General features: G+C 41.5%; 1 protein-coding gene across 3 annotated transcripts in view; it reads left to right on the top strand.

Moving 5' to 3' along the window:
- Positions 1 to 14,364, top strand: part of tspan4a (tetraspanin 4a) — a 267,734-nt gene extending 253,370 nt beyond the window's left edge. For all 3 annotated transcript variants that reach the window (XM_033620287.2, XM_033620295.2, XM_033620280.2), the window contains 2 exons: positions 8,665 to 8,748; positions 13,855 to 14,364. In XM_033620287.2, coding sequence (XP_033476178.1) covers positions 8,665 to 8,748; positions 13,855 to 13,923 — 153 coding nt within the window. In that variant the 3' untranslated portion in view covers positions 13,924 to 14,364. The remainder of the gene's footprint in view (positions 1 to 8,664; positions 8,749 to 13,854) is intronic.
- Positions 14,365 to 18,508: the final 4,144 nt, after the last annotated feature.

Genomic DNA, 18,508 nt, shown 5'->3' with positions numbered 1-18,508 from the left:
ATATCTGCATATGTTTGCAGATCGTATCATCATCAGACAGATCAGCGAATGGGCTCTGAGACTGATTGTTATACGCAGCTGCCTGTTGCAGGTGGAAACGAGGCAGATGAGAGCAATGCTAGAGCTGAGAGGAAGACACTGATGATGATTCTGTGTGGAACTGACAATATGTGTTTTTACAGCAGAGGAACTTTTTAATAGTTTAGGGTCTAGGCTTTATTGAGCATATATGTGATGGCTGACCGTGTGTATGTAAACAGGTAAAAAGCCTTTGAAGGTATGAAGTTTTCGAGGGAGCTCCCAAGTGGGCAGTTCGTTTCAAGGAGGGGTCACATGGTAGAAAAAGAAGGTTGATGTGTAAATCTGTGTGAATGTATTTGTAATCTGTGCCTTCAGATTCACAATCTGTGTTTTTACAGTTTTGTAATCTGTGCCCTCATAATCAGGTTTTCTAATCTGATTTTATGTAGGAATGCAAATTTGATGTTGCCCATGAGGTAGTGACCCAGTTTGTAAAATTCAACAAAGATATTATCAGAGTTACTTTATCATTCTTTCAGTTGATGTTTTATTTATGGCTGTTACTTACCATAGAAAAGGGTTCAAATGAAAATGTAACATTAAAAAAAGGAAAATCCAAGGCACTCTTCTTTAAATGTATAGAAAGCCTTTATTCAAAAAATGACTTTTTCATTTAGAAAAAGTTAAAACATGATGAAAGTGGGTTACAGCCCATGCGTTTCAGCACAAAAGCCTTCCTCAGGGTGTAACCCTCAGCACACTAATGCTCCTTACATAGGATGATTGGAATTACCTGAGTAGGTAGGAGGACAATGGAAATGAGAAATAACAGATCAATGAATTACTTTTGCAGAGAGAGACTTTTTATATTTACCAAATGAAAGCCACTATCTATCCAGGTCTAAATGAAGACATTGATTTCAGTCCTTTTTTGTAACTTTTTTTTCTATCATTACAGATACAGTGTTTTTTCTTTTTTCTTTAACTTTTAAATGAAATAGCCATTTTTTGAATAAAGGCTTTCTATACATTTAAAGAAGAGTGCCTTGGATTTTCCTTTTTTTGACGTCTATATTCCCACCAAAGAGCACCTTCGTCACATGATTAGATGACCCTTCTGAGCACTCTGGACTTTCTTTTTGACTGAAAATGTAACATTATTCTAAGACATTTTAAAAACACCTCTCTAACATGTTACAGTGCATAGTTTAGGCAAGAAAATGGGAAAGGTTCCATTCCCAGAGATCCAGTGACATCTGTGTTCATCTAACAGAGATGTGTTCAAATTAAAGATAAGATGTTCCATCCATCCATCCATCCATTTTCATCTGCTTATCTGGCAGCTCAACTCCGAGCTCCCTCCAGATGTCTGCGCTCCTCACACTATCTCTAAGGCTGAGTCCAGCCACCTTTTTGAGGAAACTAATTTCAGCCGTTTGAATCCGCAATCTCATTCTTTTGGTCATTACCCAGAGCTCATGACCATAGGTGAGGGCTGGGATGTAGCATCACTGCAGATGCTGCGCCAAGCCACCAATCTATCTTACACCCCGTTGTTCCCTCACTTTCGAACAAGACCCCAAGATCCTTGAACTCCTTTGCTTGGGGAAGTAACTCACTCTCAACCCAAGATAAGAAGTTTATCTTTCTAATGATCACAAAATATGCATATTTGTCATTTGTAGAGATCCCAAACCAACAGCCTGGTGTTTTTTATGGACAAAAATCCACAGCCCAGTCAGAGGTACCTGATTTCGAATCTAAGGGTACGATTCACAAACCCAATTGCAAAGATTTTACACGTTAATTTTTTTTCTACAGTGTGACCCCAGAGGGGCTCTGTAGGTTGATGCTTGTTTTCTGTCACAAAGTTTAACTTTACAAGAGTGTTTCCATTTGCTCTGGGGCTCCTTGATGCTTTTAGAGTGCGTGCTGCACTGCAGTTTTTTTTGAAGAACAGAACATCTCAGAAACCGACTAGTAAACAAACGCACCAGGAGATAAACTAAACAATATTTTACACTGAGTCACCTTTAAAATCTTGTAGCTACAAAAGCAAGAAACAGCATTTTTGCTGGTTTAAATTCTGATTTGACTTATTCAGTTCACAAAAAAAAGACAAAATGAAAAACCCAAAAGCAGCAGACCTACACAACAGCTGTTGTTCAGCTCTGCCAACTGCAAAAGTGGATCATTGCACTATTATTATTCAGCATGAAAGATGAAAAATAGAGTGTCACAATAAGATGTGCTGGCAGGAAAATTAGAGTTAAAAATAAGTTTTGAAGTCAACACATTGTCATCATTATAACACTGGGGCAACTTAATACACAGAGTAATCTGCTCCTGTCATCCAGCAGTGCTCCAGTAGTCTCTGTACGTCATAATGAGGGAAGATGATGAACAGTAATGACGATGATTTCAGCGTCGCTTCAGATGTTACCGAGTCGATGCAACAAAATGGTAAATAGGCCCATTTAAGAAATCATATTGAGTGTGCCAGATGTCGCCTGTAGAAACAGCCACGCTTTGTAAAGATCCGCATTAAATGTGTCATACGTCTCTTTAAAAACTTCATACTTGTTGGATGACTTCAATGTTGTATTTAAGAATAGATTACAAATAACCAAACATATTTTTTAGCATACAATTTGAAGTTCAGAGTTCACCACAAGATCCATTTCCTAGCTCTTCTGGGACTTTCAGTCAAATCAAAGGTGTCCATTCGTTATGGACCTGTAGATGTCAGATGTTTCTTCTGAGCTCTTTAACACATAATTTTACAAGGCAAATTTCACCTGCTGATGAAGATTAAATATAATTGAAAGCTTCAGAACTGCTGCTAAATGAGCCTTGTTGTGGAGTTGTCTTATCATACAGTTGAATATTGTGATGATAAAACTATTTTCTTTTTATTCGGAGTCCACTGGCCCCAGAAATGTTTCCCGGGGGTTGCCAGATAAGGACAATGAAAATCTTGACGTGGCAAACCAAATCCAAAAGTCATAACTCAATTTAGGTGCCCCTTTGAAAATGTTCATGCCAGCTTTTCCCTCTCCAAAATTTAGCCTAAATTTGGAGTATTAAATACCCCCCTTCTCAACAAGCTAGTATGACATGGTTGATACCAATGGATGCCTGAGGTTGTCTGGTTTTATAAGATACCACTTAAAATATAAATACATCACAGCCTCTTAAAGACAGTAATGTCATCCTACAACTATTTTTCATTTCTTTCACAAGGAGGGGCTATTTTGATGGCCCCCCTGGATCCCCTTTGGGGGCGCCACTGTATGATTCAGAGAACCTATTTTAAAGTTGTAGCTTCTAAAGATGTTTTCACATCTGCCTTGTTTAGTTTGGTTGAACTGAACCCTGGAGTGCTTATCCACCAAACAACCAGACCAAAATGGTCTCAGTCCAAGTACAAACGAACCATGGTGCAGTTCCATACAGTTCGTCTGTGGTGAGAACATAATACGACCTCGATCCAAACCAACTAGAGGAAGCATTGAGTCCTTTCTCGGATCAAACCAGCTCCCTGTGTTGTGCCTGTGTGTGCACTTTGGCTACAAAAGAGCCTATGTTTGCCCCCTGTATTTACATCAGTGCTACACAGGTGCAGACTGTGTTGAAGACCATGGGCATACCTGATGGTTGTGCCTGATGGAAATTCTGACCAATTAGACAGCAGTTTTCTTCTGTTTTTAAATGCTGTCATGTAAACACAAACCAAAAGGCAACGTGGAACATTGTAACCAGAGCAGTGCAGTGCAGACCAGAGCAAACGAACCATCGGTGTAAAAACTATTTCTAGTAAATCTTTAGTAAACCTACAACTTCCTAAGGCCAGATTAAACATGATGCCATCATGGTCACAGGTGTAGACTTGGGAGCAGACAGCCCTTCACCTTTAAATACAAAACCCTCAACTCCAAATGTTTGCAACTCGATTCAATTTGTCCACTCAGAGATGGAAAGGCCAAGCTGTGGCCCAACTGCAGCTGTTTTCATTTTAGGAGTGAACAATATAACCTTTTCAAATGTTTTTCTATTACTTTTCCTGAAACTAGGTCCTGCACGACAGACTGAAAGATTTTTCAAAATTATGCATATTTACCTCCTTCAGGTGACAGCTCACTGGCCTTCACGTAGACCTCCAAATTCCAGCAGCTCTTCCAGTGTGAAAGACAAATTAATCTAGATGGTTTTGTGTTTTGATTAATGTTTGCCCTGCAGATAAAGGATTCAGTTAGTGTAGTTCACAATGAAGCAATATTTCTGTGGCGCACAGAAACACCAAGTTTGATGCTAAAGGTTTAACCCTCGCTTCTCAGTTTTAAAACAAATCTTACTCCAGAGAGTGTGCAGAGACACCAATGGGTTTGTATTTTGAAAAGTGTAGAGGCAGATATATTGTAAGAGTGAATCTTTTTCCAGATGCAAATCTTATAAAGACCTCACATAACTTTTTCAGTGAATAGAGCTGGAATAAAGTCTGATTCTTCTCTGGCAGCTGAGAGTTCGTGAACTAAAGAACTGAGTAAAAAAAAATATTTTCGACAGATAAAAAAAAGAAATATCCTTCACACTCACTGATAGCAAGCGGACACAAATACAAAGGGGCACACTGAAAAATATAGGCTTAACACACACAATTGAAAGCCTGTCAGTGTTTCAAGGTTGCCTCTGTACGTCAATAACGTGGGCTGTGGATGGAAATACTGAGACTGTAATTACCTGAGAAATGTCAGCATTGCTTGTTGAAATAGCTAAACAACGCATGTTTACATTAACCTAAAAAGGACATCACATGGTAACAAAGAAGTGAAATGACTTCGTTATATGCAGTTGTGAAACCTCTCAGTAAAAGAGGCATTTATGTAGTATAATAACTGACATTGTGGAGGGTACAGGGGATGACGTGTCGGTTAGGTGAGATGCCTGCCGAGCTGCAGACCACTGACAGCAAAACTGGATGCTTTTTTTAGTCATCACTGTGTCTTCCAGCAGTTTTTTAGTCACCAAACATAGTTGGTTTTTACCGACCTGCCACCGCGTGCAACGAAAAGTGGTTGTTTTCTATCAAGACATAGCTGCGTGTCCAGAGTCTTTTCAGCTTCCAAAACTGGGTACTTTAAGCCATAACATGTTATTTTCCAATCCACAACGAAGTGTACCCACTACACAAATGTAATGTATCTGTGGTTTGTAGAAATGCAGAGCACCAGCACTTATTCTGGCCATCACTGGGTTGTAAAGGATAGGCTCACGTGTTTTCAAGGGGAACTGCCCATTGGTCCAACCTCCCATTGGTCCGACATCCCATTGGTCCGACATCCCATTGTTCCGACCATATTAAACCCATTGCTCCAAAGTCCCGTTGTTCCGAAATCATCATGATGCCCTGTGGTTAAGGTCTGGTTAGGTTTAGGCACAAAAACCACTTGGTTAGGGTCAGGAAAAGATCATGGTGTGGGTTAAAATGAAAAAGAAAGTGACAAACACATAAGCTGTAAGCCTGCTCCACCTCAAGCCTTTCCCAGCGGACCCAGAGCCGGTCGTGGTGCACCATCAAGGCAGAAATACGCCCGCTGGGAGCCGTTCAGCACCGCGGAGAGCTCCCCACACAACCCTGACCCCAGAGTTAATAACAGGAGGTTATGGTGTTTCATTCTCTTCTCTCTATGACACTTGTATCTCGACCAGTAGCCTACTTCTGTTGCGTTTGCTGATCCTCTATGGTACACTAATACAGTATAGCCTAGTATAATCATATATCGGAACAACGGGACGTCGGACTAATGGGATGTCGGACCGATGGGCTGTCGGACAAATGACATGGACCCGTTTTCAAGAGATCTCTTTCTTTTCATGTCTGGCGAATGCTGGCAACAAAGGGAGGAAGACTCATATGCAGACAAGAACAGCTCAGGGATTGACTGATTAAATGAAGGTACATTATCTTACAGGCAGGTACAGGCTCCAGATTTTAGGGTTACGGGTTTGTGTTCAGGGTACAGGTTCAGATGGCTGCAAAGCAAGGCGTGAATTAACGCTGACAAACTGGGAAGGAGTAGATGGAGATAGTCGGGTATAAATAATGTGAGTATGTGAGTAAAAGTATGTGGTTAAGTTTAGGAAAAGAAATATGGTCAGGCTTAAAATAACAGCCCTTGACATACATCACTAGCGTATACTGTATGCTAGACTTTGTAGCATACGATGCTACATTGTCATTAAATAACAGGACATGAACGGTGGTCTCCTGGGTAAAAGTCCAGGGTTTGTTTGACTCATCCACTTCACCTCCCACCTACTTTATGGAGACGTTCTTGCTCTTTATACTATCGCAGTTGCTCAGAGAAGCGTCAGAAAATGACGATGCCCAATGCACCTCATACCAATGCTAAGGATGTCTCAGTGGATAAGTATCTGGGGCCAGTTGCACAAAGCATACTCCTTGAGTATGACACTTAAAGCTTACATGAAATACCTCATCAGTAACTGACTGGAAAGATCCTGCTGCATAAACCCACATCACAATCATTAATTGCAGAGGAGGTGGAAGAGCGCAGCTTTGGAGAGTTGATAAATCGACTTCTAGTAGAATTTAATGTACAAAATCAGTTGTTCATCATTGTGTCCTTCAGGTTCTCACAGTCGTGGAACACTCTTCTCAGGATGCCTTCATTTTTCTCAACCCGGTCTCACTCCGAAGTTGTCAAAATCCAGCGCTTGAGCAGTGACTTGTAGCATCAGACAGTGATGAAAAAGCCTTCCTTTAACATCAGCATGATACGCGGCCGGTCGCTGTTACAGTTTAATGGCGCTCTGCTGCATCGGGGGGAAATGCAGCAGTAGAAGAATGTTAGTTAAGGCAGTTAAAGTCCAACTATCACAATCAGCAACCACCGACTTTCACCTGGGAGAGCGGTATACGTATAATAACTTCTTTTTTAAGTTACTCTTTAGCCATGACCTTGATTTTCTTCTAACCTGAACAAAGTCTTTATTTGAACTCAAGCAAACCTCAATATTATAAAACACCCATTAGAGAGGTTTTGAAAGGCAATGACAATTTTGTTTTCCAGTGTGGAAGTTCATTTTTGACCTTTTGTAACAGTCACTGTCACAAAATAATCTAAGCCCAATTATACACCTACTGAGCTTTTCTGAGCTCTCAGGCGATCCTCCTACACAGAGCAGAACATCTTATCAGTGAGGAGGAGGACAGAGAGATAAAGCAGGTCCAGCGGGGCTGTCCACATCAAGAGGGGGTGATGGGAAACCCCCCTTTCACATAAGACGAGTACAAACACTGCTGAGCCAGCACGGACCACCAACAGCATCCCAGTGTGACTGTAGCCAGAGTTTTCAAGTCAAAAAGACTCAATATAAACCTTTCCAGCACCTGAAGTCCCTGTGCTGGGACTGACTGAGCAGGTTCAGGTTTACTCATCTGTTTTTTCCCCCAGTTTTTATGGGAGTCTGCAGTCACGTCAAACAATAAAAATCTGAATTTATATATATTTTCAGGTGCAGCTCTGTGGTCCAGGAGGGTTGCAGTTGGGCAGCAGTTTCATAAATAACACTGAAGCTGAACTAAATGTTGGCCGACCGCACAACTTTTCATATTGATCCAGCAGAGCTAAGGAAAATATATATTTTTTTGCTTACCCAGTGTTTTGGGGTAGCAGTTGAATGTAGAGTAGATTGTGTTTGGTTTCCACAGCTCTGACTCAGCTTCTTGATGTAAGGAGATTTAAAAAATAGCACAATCTGGAAGGCATGTCTGCAGAAATGAATAATTAAATTAGAGCAGCGCCGTAGACGGTTATGATAGCACCTTTTTCTTTTACTACAGTGGGTCAGACAGTCTCTGCTCCAGTGTAGCATAATAAAACAAGTTTGGCACACATATCTTTAAAATGTCCTATAGAGGCAAAGTGTTGAAATACCACTCCCATCACTTTTAATGTCACCTTTTAACCATTCTTAGAAAGCCATTTTCTTTGCTTTGTGGCTCCAACTCCTTTTCATTACATGCACACATCCCTGACCCAGAAGGGCATGGCTCTATTTCCTCTATCAATAGTAATTATCTTTATTTTCTTTCAGCCTTTTGAGCACAATACGGCTCAGGGACATTTTCCCAAAGTTTGAAAAGAGATTTTGAAATGTACTGTAGGTGCTGAAAATGACAAGAAATGACAAGAAATGGGGGAGCAGCGGCAGGTTGTTGTTTTTTTGTTTTTTTTGTCAAGATGCCTTCAAAATGCATTCACACAATGCCAGACATGAAAAATTCACCCCATTCTCATGTCTAAATGATAGCTGCAGTGTACACGCTGCTCCCGCATTCACATTACTCCTGTTTGTACAGCTGAGGAGAGACAAGGACAGCGGGGACTCGCTTAAATTCTGGAAAGTTTTCCCAAAGAATATTAGGTCAGAGGAGGAGAGGGGAGATAAGGATGCTGCCACAGGGGATCTTTTAGCCAAAGAACATTTTCTATCACAGTTACAGGAGGAGAGGGCTTGCTGCAAACCATGCTCTTGTATATTGCACTGAACATCTAAATGGTGACTTTACATTTGTGTGCTAATTTTTGCTCATTCTGTGTGTGTGTGTCTCCACAGCCGTGCTACGAGCGTGTAAAGGACTGGCTTAATGAGAACCTGGTGGCACTTTGGATCTTTGCTCTATGCACAGCACTTACTCAGGTAATTACAGCTTTTAAGTTGTGTGGGTTTTTTTTTCAGCAGTCATTAACTCGCTCCTCGATATCTGCCGCCTCAGACGGAGGCTCTTACTTTGTGATAAATAAACCTAATACCTCCAGTGTCCTCTGCATTAAGAGCTGAACGCAGGATTTCTCCGGACAGCAGGAGCCTATATAAGCCTCTTGTGTTGCCACTGTAGACCACATAGGAGGGTTTGACTTTCCGTAAAATTCTTTTTATGTCCTTCCCAGCCAAGTGCTACGTGATGCGCTTACACAAGCTGAGAGCAGAAACACGCTGTTCTTGAAAACATCAGTCACACGAGGCGGCTGTGATGCTGCAGGCTCATTTTTAATCACTGTTTAGATTCTCAGTGTCTGTTTCGAACATGCAGCAAGATGAGAACCAGAGGGAAGATGCAATCACTGCCAAACTTATATCAAATATCTGTGACGATTGCTGAGTCACAGCATTGTACAATTCAAACAATTTAACTTTAAGCTCAGGAAATTAGAAGTTAGGATATATCTTTCCATTACCTGACTTAACTAACCTTAACACTGGCCGTCTGGATAACCGTTACTACAAAGCTTGTTATCAAGTAGTTCAGTCAACTCTGGGCTTTCCTATCCAGCCATGAGCACCTTCATGTGAATGAAGCAGGGGTGTTAATTATGAGCAACATCATCAGAACCATGAATGAAGGAGGCTGCTCCATATGATATGATATGAGATGAAACGGGACCTCAAGTGTATGCCGTTGCGAGAGAAATGCAGAAATATTGAAAATACTATCCTAAAATTCACTGTCGGCTGAGACTTAAATTAAGGCCTTCTTTACACGGATGCCGATACAAATAAAAACGGATTTTTATTTATCCCGTATGTGGTATCTGAAGTTCTACTGTGACGCTTTGGGTCAGATGACCAGTTAGGGGCCCAGGGTCAAGAAGGCATATGGCCAGGGTCAAGGATTAGTGAAGTCCGACTAGGGTGTCTCTCTGTCATCTGTTTATCTTTGTCTCACATTTCACAAAAACAACCAACCTATATAAACAGGGTAGTTGGGGCTGTTATTCAGAGCAGTTCATATTGGCTTCGAACCCTCTCTCAGGCAATCCTAGGTGCTTGATTTGATGCTGTACTTCTTGTAATAAACCTTTCTGTATACAAGCAAGACGGTGTCAGCGAAATCTCCTTCATCACCTTCACATCATCGCTATTTCATAAACAACACGTATAAAAAAAGATTCCAGGTTTACACGATCAGTTGTGAAAACGATATCCCTGTTTACATGAAAATGCAAAAACTGCAGCTTTCTGCTGCAATTAGCATGTCAGGCCAGTAGGTGGCAATACACCACATATCAACCACAGAAGAACGTTCTGCGCACGCACAGTGATTTGTTTTCCTCTTGGCGCTAGTGATAAAAACAAGATGCTATGCACTTACTAATATTGGGCACAGCAGACGTCTTTGTTCGCCGATGTAGCGGTGATGTTGATGCAGCAGTGCTAAGGTCATTTGTAAGCTCGTAAGTAGTCCCAAAAGTGCTAACACAACGTAAACAACCGCCATTGTTGTTGTGGTTCCCAGGCGCCTAATGGGCATTCGGGAACTGGGTTGCAACGTCATCGTTTTCCAAAATCTCCGTCTATCCTGTTTACACGTCTCCATAGACACGGATATTTTTAAAAACTTTCACTTTGGAAGCCGTTTTTGAAAATCTCAGTTTTCGTCGAGAAAAATGCCGGTTACGCATAAATGAGAGGTGCAAACGCAAAGATAAATACCCGTTTTCAGAAATATACGGAACCATATAAACAGGCACTAAGTGTATCCCTATGTGTCCTGCTCTGGAGCAGGACACATAGGGATACACTTAGTGCCACAGTGATTTATCCCGGTAAAAAGATATAGGGATATGACATTACAATAAGCAAAAGTACCAGTACTATGATAGTAATATAGTGCAGACCGTCTATATTACAGAGTTCAAGGGGGTTAAAATAATCACAGGCATTCCTCCTGGAGACAGAGTCTGAACTGATATGAGAAGTAGTTTTATTTCAGGACACCATATTGACCAAAATTCCAAACACCCTCCTACAAATGAGGAAGACACTGCAGTATGAAAATTAGGAGACATGCTCTCATGTATCCTGGTCTGCACTTAAAATTAAGTTCTGGGAAGAAGTGTTTGAAGCCTTCAAGGAAGTGTTTCATCACCATTCCCCACAAGAATCAACTGTAGCCTTACTGGGAGTCACACTGGAGGACCTAAAAGAAATCTCTTAAATGTGTTACAAACCTTATTAACAGCAGCCGTGAAGTGTAACAATAAACTGGTTAAAACATGACACTGTGGGTAATTTTTTCAACAACAGTTGGATCTGTGTGAAAGTCATGTCAAGAACATCATTGAATTTATTGATAAACACAAACACACATTAGACTACGGGTACATTTTGAAACCCTGTTTTCAACTCCTCTGTTTAATGGTTGAACCTCATAAACTACATTACTCTGCTTTTGACTGGGACAGACAAGAGGATGCATAGATTTGTACACTGGGGAAACTAAACAACCACTCTACAAGCACATGGCCCAGCACAGGAGAGCCAGCTTGTCAGGTCAAGACTCAGCTGTCCACTTACCTCTAGAGGAAAAAGGGACACTCCATTGAAGACAGTAATGTGCCCATCTTGGCTCGAGAAGACAGATGGTTTGACAGAGGCGTGAAAGAAGCCATCCATGTCAAACTGGAACGACCATCGATAAACGGAGGAGTTGGCCTACGACACCACTTATCACCCACCTACAATGCGGTCTTGAGATCTCTCTCCACCTGTTCTCACCTGGACCCATCTAACCCTAATGACACACATGATGGCTGGGTGGGTCAATGACTCAAATGTGACTTCGACGACTCTAAAGGTTCACACCCACATGGAGTTTAAAGCTTGCAACTCCACACCAGTCCGTTAGAACTGAAGAAGCCTCTTGGATGAGAGGCGAAACATCTTAAAGAAACTCGAGCTAATCTAGTTGCCTACGATATAGCACTTATGATTAACATGACCTGGTGAAAGAAAGTTAGAGGCAACTAAAGCTTGTCTGCTGAACTTCACAGCACACAACCCCAGACACTCAACGGCTGGCTTACACCAAAAGCACTGTTTACCCCGTACACACTGACATTTTAACCTGGATTTTTAAGATTTCACACACTGGAGGCCATTTTTGTAAAGCTCAATATTTGTCTGGAATCAGAGAGAAAAAGATGTGTTCACATTTTCAACCAGCTGCATGTGGATGTAAAGCTCAGATACATGCTGTATAGTACTGTGCAAAGTTGGTGCGCTGCCAAATGTATTATATTATTGCTGTTTTAATAACTAAAGTGTTAGTTAGTCTATTAGTTAGTCTATTTTCAAGTGACATTACCCACTGATTATCCAACAAACCTGTAATAGGGGCCATCTGAAGCCCTGGTTACATGTCAGAGTGCACCTTAACAAAACACAACAGTGAAAACAAATGGCTCCGAATGTAAGTTGAAAAAAAAAATTCTAATATATTTTGTTGTACACAAATGTTGACTAACCTGATGTCATATAGATAAACATGTCAAACAAGATTGTGTCAAACGATGACACTCTAGTTACCCCTTGATCGTCAGTTTTGGATTCTTGGGGATGGCGTTTCAATTTCTGCTTGTAACACACAGTGTCTTTCAAAAAAAGTTCTGTGTTTTTATGTTTAGGCAACAAAAGTAATTGGTTAGGGTTTAAAAAGAAGATCATGGTTCGGGTTACGAAAGCATCTTATTTCTTGCTCCATATACCATGTCAGTTGCTCTGAGCATCTAACAATGATACGGCTGATTGCGTCTTATTGTCAAGGGTGCCTCTGTGCGTCAGTATCTGATGCAGAGGGCCACTGATGAGGCATTGGTATTAAGCGCAAACCTATAGGGCTGAAAAATGTAGTCAATGCGCAAGTGCCAAAACCTCGTTCATTGAATGGCCAGTTGACCCCAGTGTTAAAATGCCCAACTACAGCCTGGTACAAAAAAACGGTTTTGGTCGTTATTACTAATTTCCCCGTTCATGACAACTGTACGGGGGGTTAGTTTTTATACAACTCACGAGTTTAAATATTTTTAAAGCCTAAAGTTACACATAATTAAGGGCAGCTCTGAGTGACAGCCTGTCTGCTGAGTCAGATCCAACCTGGTCTCACTCCCAAGTCGTTAAAATTCAGCGCTTGGGAAGTGACTTGCAGCCTCAGACAGTGACAAAAAAAAAAGCTGTCCTATTATTCGGTATAATACGCCACCAATCACCGTTATAGTTTAACAGAGCCCAGCAGCATCAGGGGGAAACGCAGCGGGACAAGAACAAAAACAGGCAACAGGCAAAACTTGACAGAAAATCAGCAACCAACGCACTCAGGGTACCTTGCACGTTGTATCTGGACGTGGAAAGTCCATGACCAAACATCGATATGTGAGGAGGTCGGAGTGAGAATGTGTTGTCAGATCCCCTCCCACACTCCTCCACAGCACCAGCCTCTTGCCCAAATATGGTCACCTCTGGCTCCAAAAAACACAAGATGGCAACGGCCAAAATGCCAAACTTGAGGCTTCAAAACAGGAGTCCACAAAGCGATCGATGACATTACAGTAGCTATTCGGAGTCAGAACACCCTGACTGAAAAGCTTTCTGGTCGTTGGAAAAACAAAAATCAGTGCTCATCAGATAAGTGTTTGTTGGAGATGCTGGAACTGTAAGATACAATCTGTAATAAAGGAAAAGCATCCACACACTCCAGTCTGTGCAACATTTAATAAATGAATATTGCAGAGACTGGAGAGTGTGAATGTTCCTCCTTTTGTTATCCAAGAAATAAACGTAATGAGATTTGGATATAACAGTACGACAGAATAAATCTTTTTGGCTTTTATTGTGAAACAGGTGTACGTTCTGATGATACAGAGAACAAGCCAAACAGACAGAAGAGTTCCTTTTCATCTCACTGTGACTTTACACATCTGAGCCCATCAGATTTTAATGGCTGATTTGTTTCCTGTGTCTGTGCAGATCCTGGGCCTGGTCTTCTCCATGACGATGTTCTGTCAGGCAGTGAAAGTAGAGACCTTCTACGCCTAGCGATCGACCTCTCTGCCCTTCAGCACACTTGGATTGTTTCTCATCAGAGAGAGACAGATATAGACACCCCCCCCCCCCCTTCCTCTTCCTCCTCCTCCTCCGACAGACTCTTCTTTCCTTGTCCTCTCTGTGACATTCCCTCTCGGATGTCACCAGTTCACAGTTTCTCTGCTAACTATCAACAAGCACAGTGTCGATGTAATACCTGAGTTGGTTCCTATGGTTTGCTCTGTGTCAAAAGCTAATTTCTGTGATACATTTTATGAAGCAGTATTATGAACATGTATAAAAAAAGTGTAACCCTTTTTTTTTTAATATGTGTTTTGTTCTAAATTATTTTATGGTTTGTATGTGTTTTCAAAATGGGAGCTACAGTTGGGAAAGTGCTTCAAGTGCATGTCTCCTGCGATGGTGTGTATTAAATGTTTTGGCTTGACTAAACAAGACGCGTCATCTTGTCATTCCTCAGCAGGAAACGCTGAAGGGTTTGCATGTAATCTTGGTGTATTTACGCCCAGAATCCTGGAGGACAAACGGGAGAAACTGAGGAAACTCACCAGGAATGGGCATGTTAAATGGGTTATATATTTCCTCTGCTGAGACATGCTGGAATCATTAAAATATTTCGTAGCATCTAGTCAATCGGGTATTAATTACACATATCGTATTAAAGGAACTGCTTTGCGACTTCATGCCCTCTGGAACATGTGGCTTTTTTTACTGGCTGGATTTACATGAGACATAAGAATTACACCAAAAGATTCTGTCAGAGGAATTTAAAATGAACACCAAGCAGGATCCTCCAGACTGCCCTAGGGCGATTTTCCTCCCAGCACCAATCACAGCTCCAATGACAAAGATTCATCTGCCGTCTTTGAAGCCCCCTCCGGCTCTTTTGTGGCTCCTTAAGTTCCTTTTTTTTTTTCTTCCTACCTTGGGCCGTCAAGTATAATCCAAGCCATAAGGACACCAGAGACGCATTTTGATTAAATAGCCCCACAGGGGTGAAAATACTTTAAGAGGTGTCTTTAGTTGCAATTTGAAGTCCAAGCACTGTAGGTGCTGGAACCTTTTTTGCATTTGTTAGGATTTCTACTTCCCTTTGCTTCTTATTTTTCTGCCTTCAAACAATCTGGACCTGAGAGATTAAAAGTCCCAGAGCAATCAAATATGTGGAAACGTGTCAAATCTCACCCTGAAGTCAGCCAAAGAAACTACGCAGATCAGCCAGTGGGTGGAGCTTCGATATGTTTGTTCCTGGCACAAGTGGTTTTTTTTGCCATTTTTTTTAATCATGAAAAATTAAAACATGTCATCTAATATTCTCCCCACATGTGCTGTGTGTAGCATACTGTGTCTTGTGGTAAAAAGTGAAGAGTGTGTTGCTCCAGCAGAGACTCAGAAACACAACAAGCTTGAACCCAGAAGGACACAAAGATGTTTTGTTTATATGATTATTAAAGTTCTCATTCTCTGAAGTCCAAAGACAGGCAAGGGTCGCAGACAGGTAATTAGTCAAAACAGGCAAACATAACCAGACGGGAGGGCGGGCAAATAATCATCAATCCATGTATCAAGCAGAGGGGTCAGACAGGCAGAAACAAAGGCCGGAAAACTAGGGCAGGATGAGTAGAGATGGGCTGCTATAAATACTGCAAGGTGATCAGGAAATAGGAAGCAGGGGAAGGTCATGTGATGGAAAACTACAAGAAAAAGGGGGTTACTGCTGGGCAGGATGGAGCCGCTGGATCTGAAATGACACAAGTGTGTATAGGAGACAGTAAACCGAGTGAGTGTTGGAGCTGGATGGAGGTGTGACAAAGATGAAGGATGTTCTCGATGAGTGTATCTTTGCAATATAATGTAACAGGAGCACATGAGAGGCACAACCTGGGGCTACCTTTCAAGCAGTGATGAATGTGCAGACCTGCCCAGCCTGCACAGGACATCAATATGATGTCAGACAGAGTTTGGACTCTTAAGTTGGAGAAACCTTAAATTTGGTTGGAATGAAAATCAGTAGACGGTATTTTAACTGTCTAATGACTTCAGAATTTCACATTATGTGGACGTTAACATTATGATGTTTTGCAGACGTTGGGTTTCATTCCCCATACTTTACAGCTAAAAGTCATTTTGCTATGGCAAGGAGACGTCGGCATTTCAATCAGTCAATCAATCTTTCAGCAGTCCGCTTGCTTTGGTCCAAATCAGGGACTGATTCTGTTACAAAGTTGTATAATTGCCTAGAGTTGGTTCGTGTTCTCACGGCAGCATTTACAAGCGGACCAGATCAAATGCCTTGTGTGAGAAAGCTGTTCTTGATTGGTCAGAATTTCCATGTGGGAAAAATCCAGGAAGTGAACAAAACATTGAAGAAGAGTACACTTGCAAGATAAATGTGACACTTTCTAATGTCACAATGGAGGGACAACTACGCAGGTTGATTTTAGCGCTGCTCATCGTGGACTATATTGCTGTCATTGTTCATTTTAGTCAAACCATACAGTTTGAAAACGAGGCGCGGCTCCAACTAGAAAACAATGTTTTGATGCATTGGATGTGCTGAATGTGCATATTAAGGCAGTACAGGAGGAGGTGCACATTAATAATCCTCCAGGACTGTAACATGCTCATGTTTAACCCAAACAATGTGTCATGTGACTGCAGTTGGTTCAGATCCAGGTCGGAACACATTCTCACCACAAACGAACCGCACCAGAGTTCGTTTGTAACCAGACCAAGACCACAGGTCTCTGTCCAGTTGTTTTGGTGCGCACCTGAGTTTGATTGCTTCGTTCACACCTGCCCAAATGAACCACACTTAGGGGGCAAACAAACTTGAGTTTGATTGAACAGAGCCAAACAGGGCAGGTGTCTAAGCACCCTAAGATATAACAGAAGTCTGACAGACCCAGACAATGACAGGGAGAGATAGTGAGTGAGCATGTGTCCAAGGAGTGAATGGCAGGGTGAGAAAGAAAACTTACAGCCTGTGCATGAAAGTATTGTCTTCCTGACTGAACTTTCGCTAGAGCTTCATCAGACATTGTTCTGACATGGAATTTTGGTCACCAGATGTCACAACCTCAATTCTACCCACTATCAATATTTGTTGATGTTGGTGGCCAGTTGGGTGGCGTCTCATTTATAACCGTTGCATTTGCCCAAACAGGTGCCTGAAAGAGGTGTTCACTGCTGTCCATGCAAAAGTTTTGATCTTTTAAGACAAACTTGATGGGAGAATGTGCACACCTGCACAGAGACTCTGACCTAAACAATCAAACATTTTGGAGACAGGGGAAATTAGAGACGCAGATGGTGAGGTGGTGAACTGAAGCCAGATTGTCGAAATGAAATGTGAGAGGCATCATTATACCTATAATGATGCCTCTCATTCATTTCATTTCACTTCAAATCTCACATTACTTACAGGTGCACTTCATCATAAACATCAGATCCAACAGTTTTATTTGTGCTTGTCCCAGTGAACCAAGACTCTTCCATAAGCATCTTTGAATTAGAAACGATATAAGCCAACTCAAATGTCAAATCAAATCCCACTCAATATTTCATCTGCGCCGTCTCACCATCACATACCCTACTCCCTCAGCATTATGCTACTGACACTCTCGGTCAGCTGTGGAAGGCACAAATCAAACAGTATTAAATAACTGCAGAACCGAGTGCCAGTGGTTTTCAATTATATTCCTATTACTGTGCATATAATATCACCAAGTGTGACTTTACTTTTCAGGTAGTTTTAACATGTAAAACACAATTGTACACACACAGAACACACTGGAGACACTGCAGGAACTGCAACACGCACTCCAGTCATTCACCTCCATATTCACCACCTGTGTAAATTGCCAGTGACCACTCTCACATAATCATTACACTCTTATTTTGAGTCCTAATCATAATGCAGGACTAGATCACCTTGCAAAAGCTTAAATACTGTAAATAGATAAACTGTGTTCAGATATCTAACATATATAAATGATATCTCACAGTGGGGGATACCACCGACGGTCATGATCATTTTTGCAAGATGTGAAGCAGTCAGTCTGACGCTGTTAATACTGCAGGGACACCCGGCACTCACTATAAAGACCCACTGATCAGCAGACTTATTTCTATGCATCAGCATGTATGAGGTGCTTTGCATTGATCATTTATGGTTGAAGGTAGATGACAGGATATGAGGCTAATCCATGAGATGGAAATTCAAAGTAGGTTTGGGATTTATAAAAGCAAATTGCGCACTAGCAGGCGTACACATGGTCAAAATGTTTTCAGTTCACATCATTTCCAGCTTTTGTCCATACATACAAATTTAGCATGAACTCTACACACTGCTTTAAAAATGAGACCCGTGTTTTTGTAGTCAATCGAATGTAAGATCATGTAAGTTACCACTAAAAGTAGGAAAGGGCTGTCAGTGCAGGTCAGGCTGTGTGTTAAGCATATATACATGACTATGGTTGAATGAGGGGACACAATATGCCTATTAGAGCCTGTTATCAGGGGCAACTTTGGCTCAGAGGTAGAGCGGGTCGTCCACTAATAGGAAGATTGGTGG

The sequence above is a fragment of the Epinephelus lanceolatus genome, chromosome 2 (assembly GCF_041903045.1).
Source record: "Epinephelus lanceolatus isolate andai-2023 chromosome 2, ASM4190304v1, whole genome shotgun sequence".
In the NCBI taxonomy this organism is placed as follows: domain Eukaryota; kingdom Metazoa; phylum Chordata; class Actinopteri; order Perciformes; family Serranidae; genus Epinephelus; species Epinephelus lanceolatus.
Note: the sequence above shows the minus strand (reverse complement) of the source record. Positions and strands in the feature narration are given on the sequence as shown.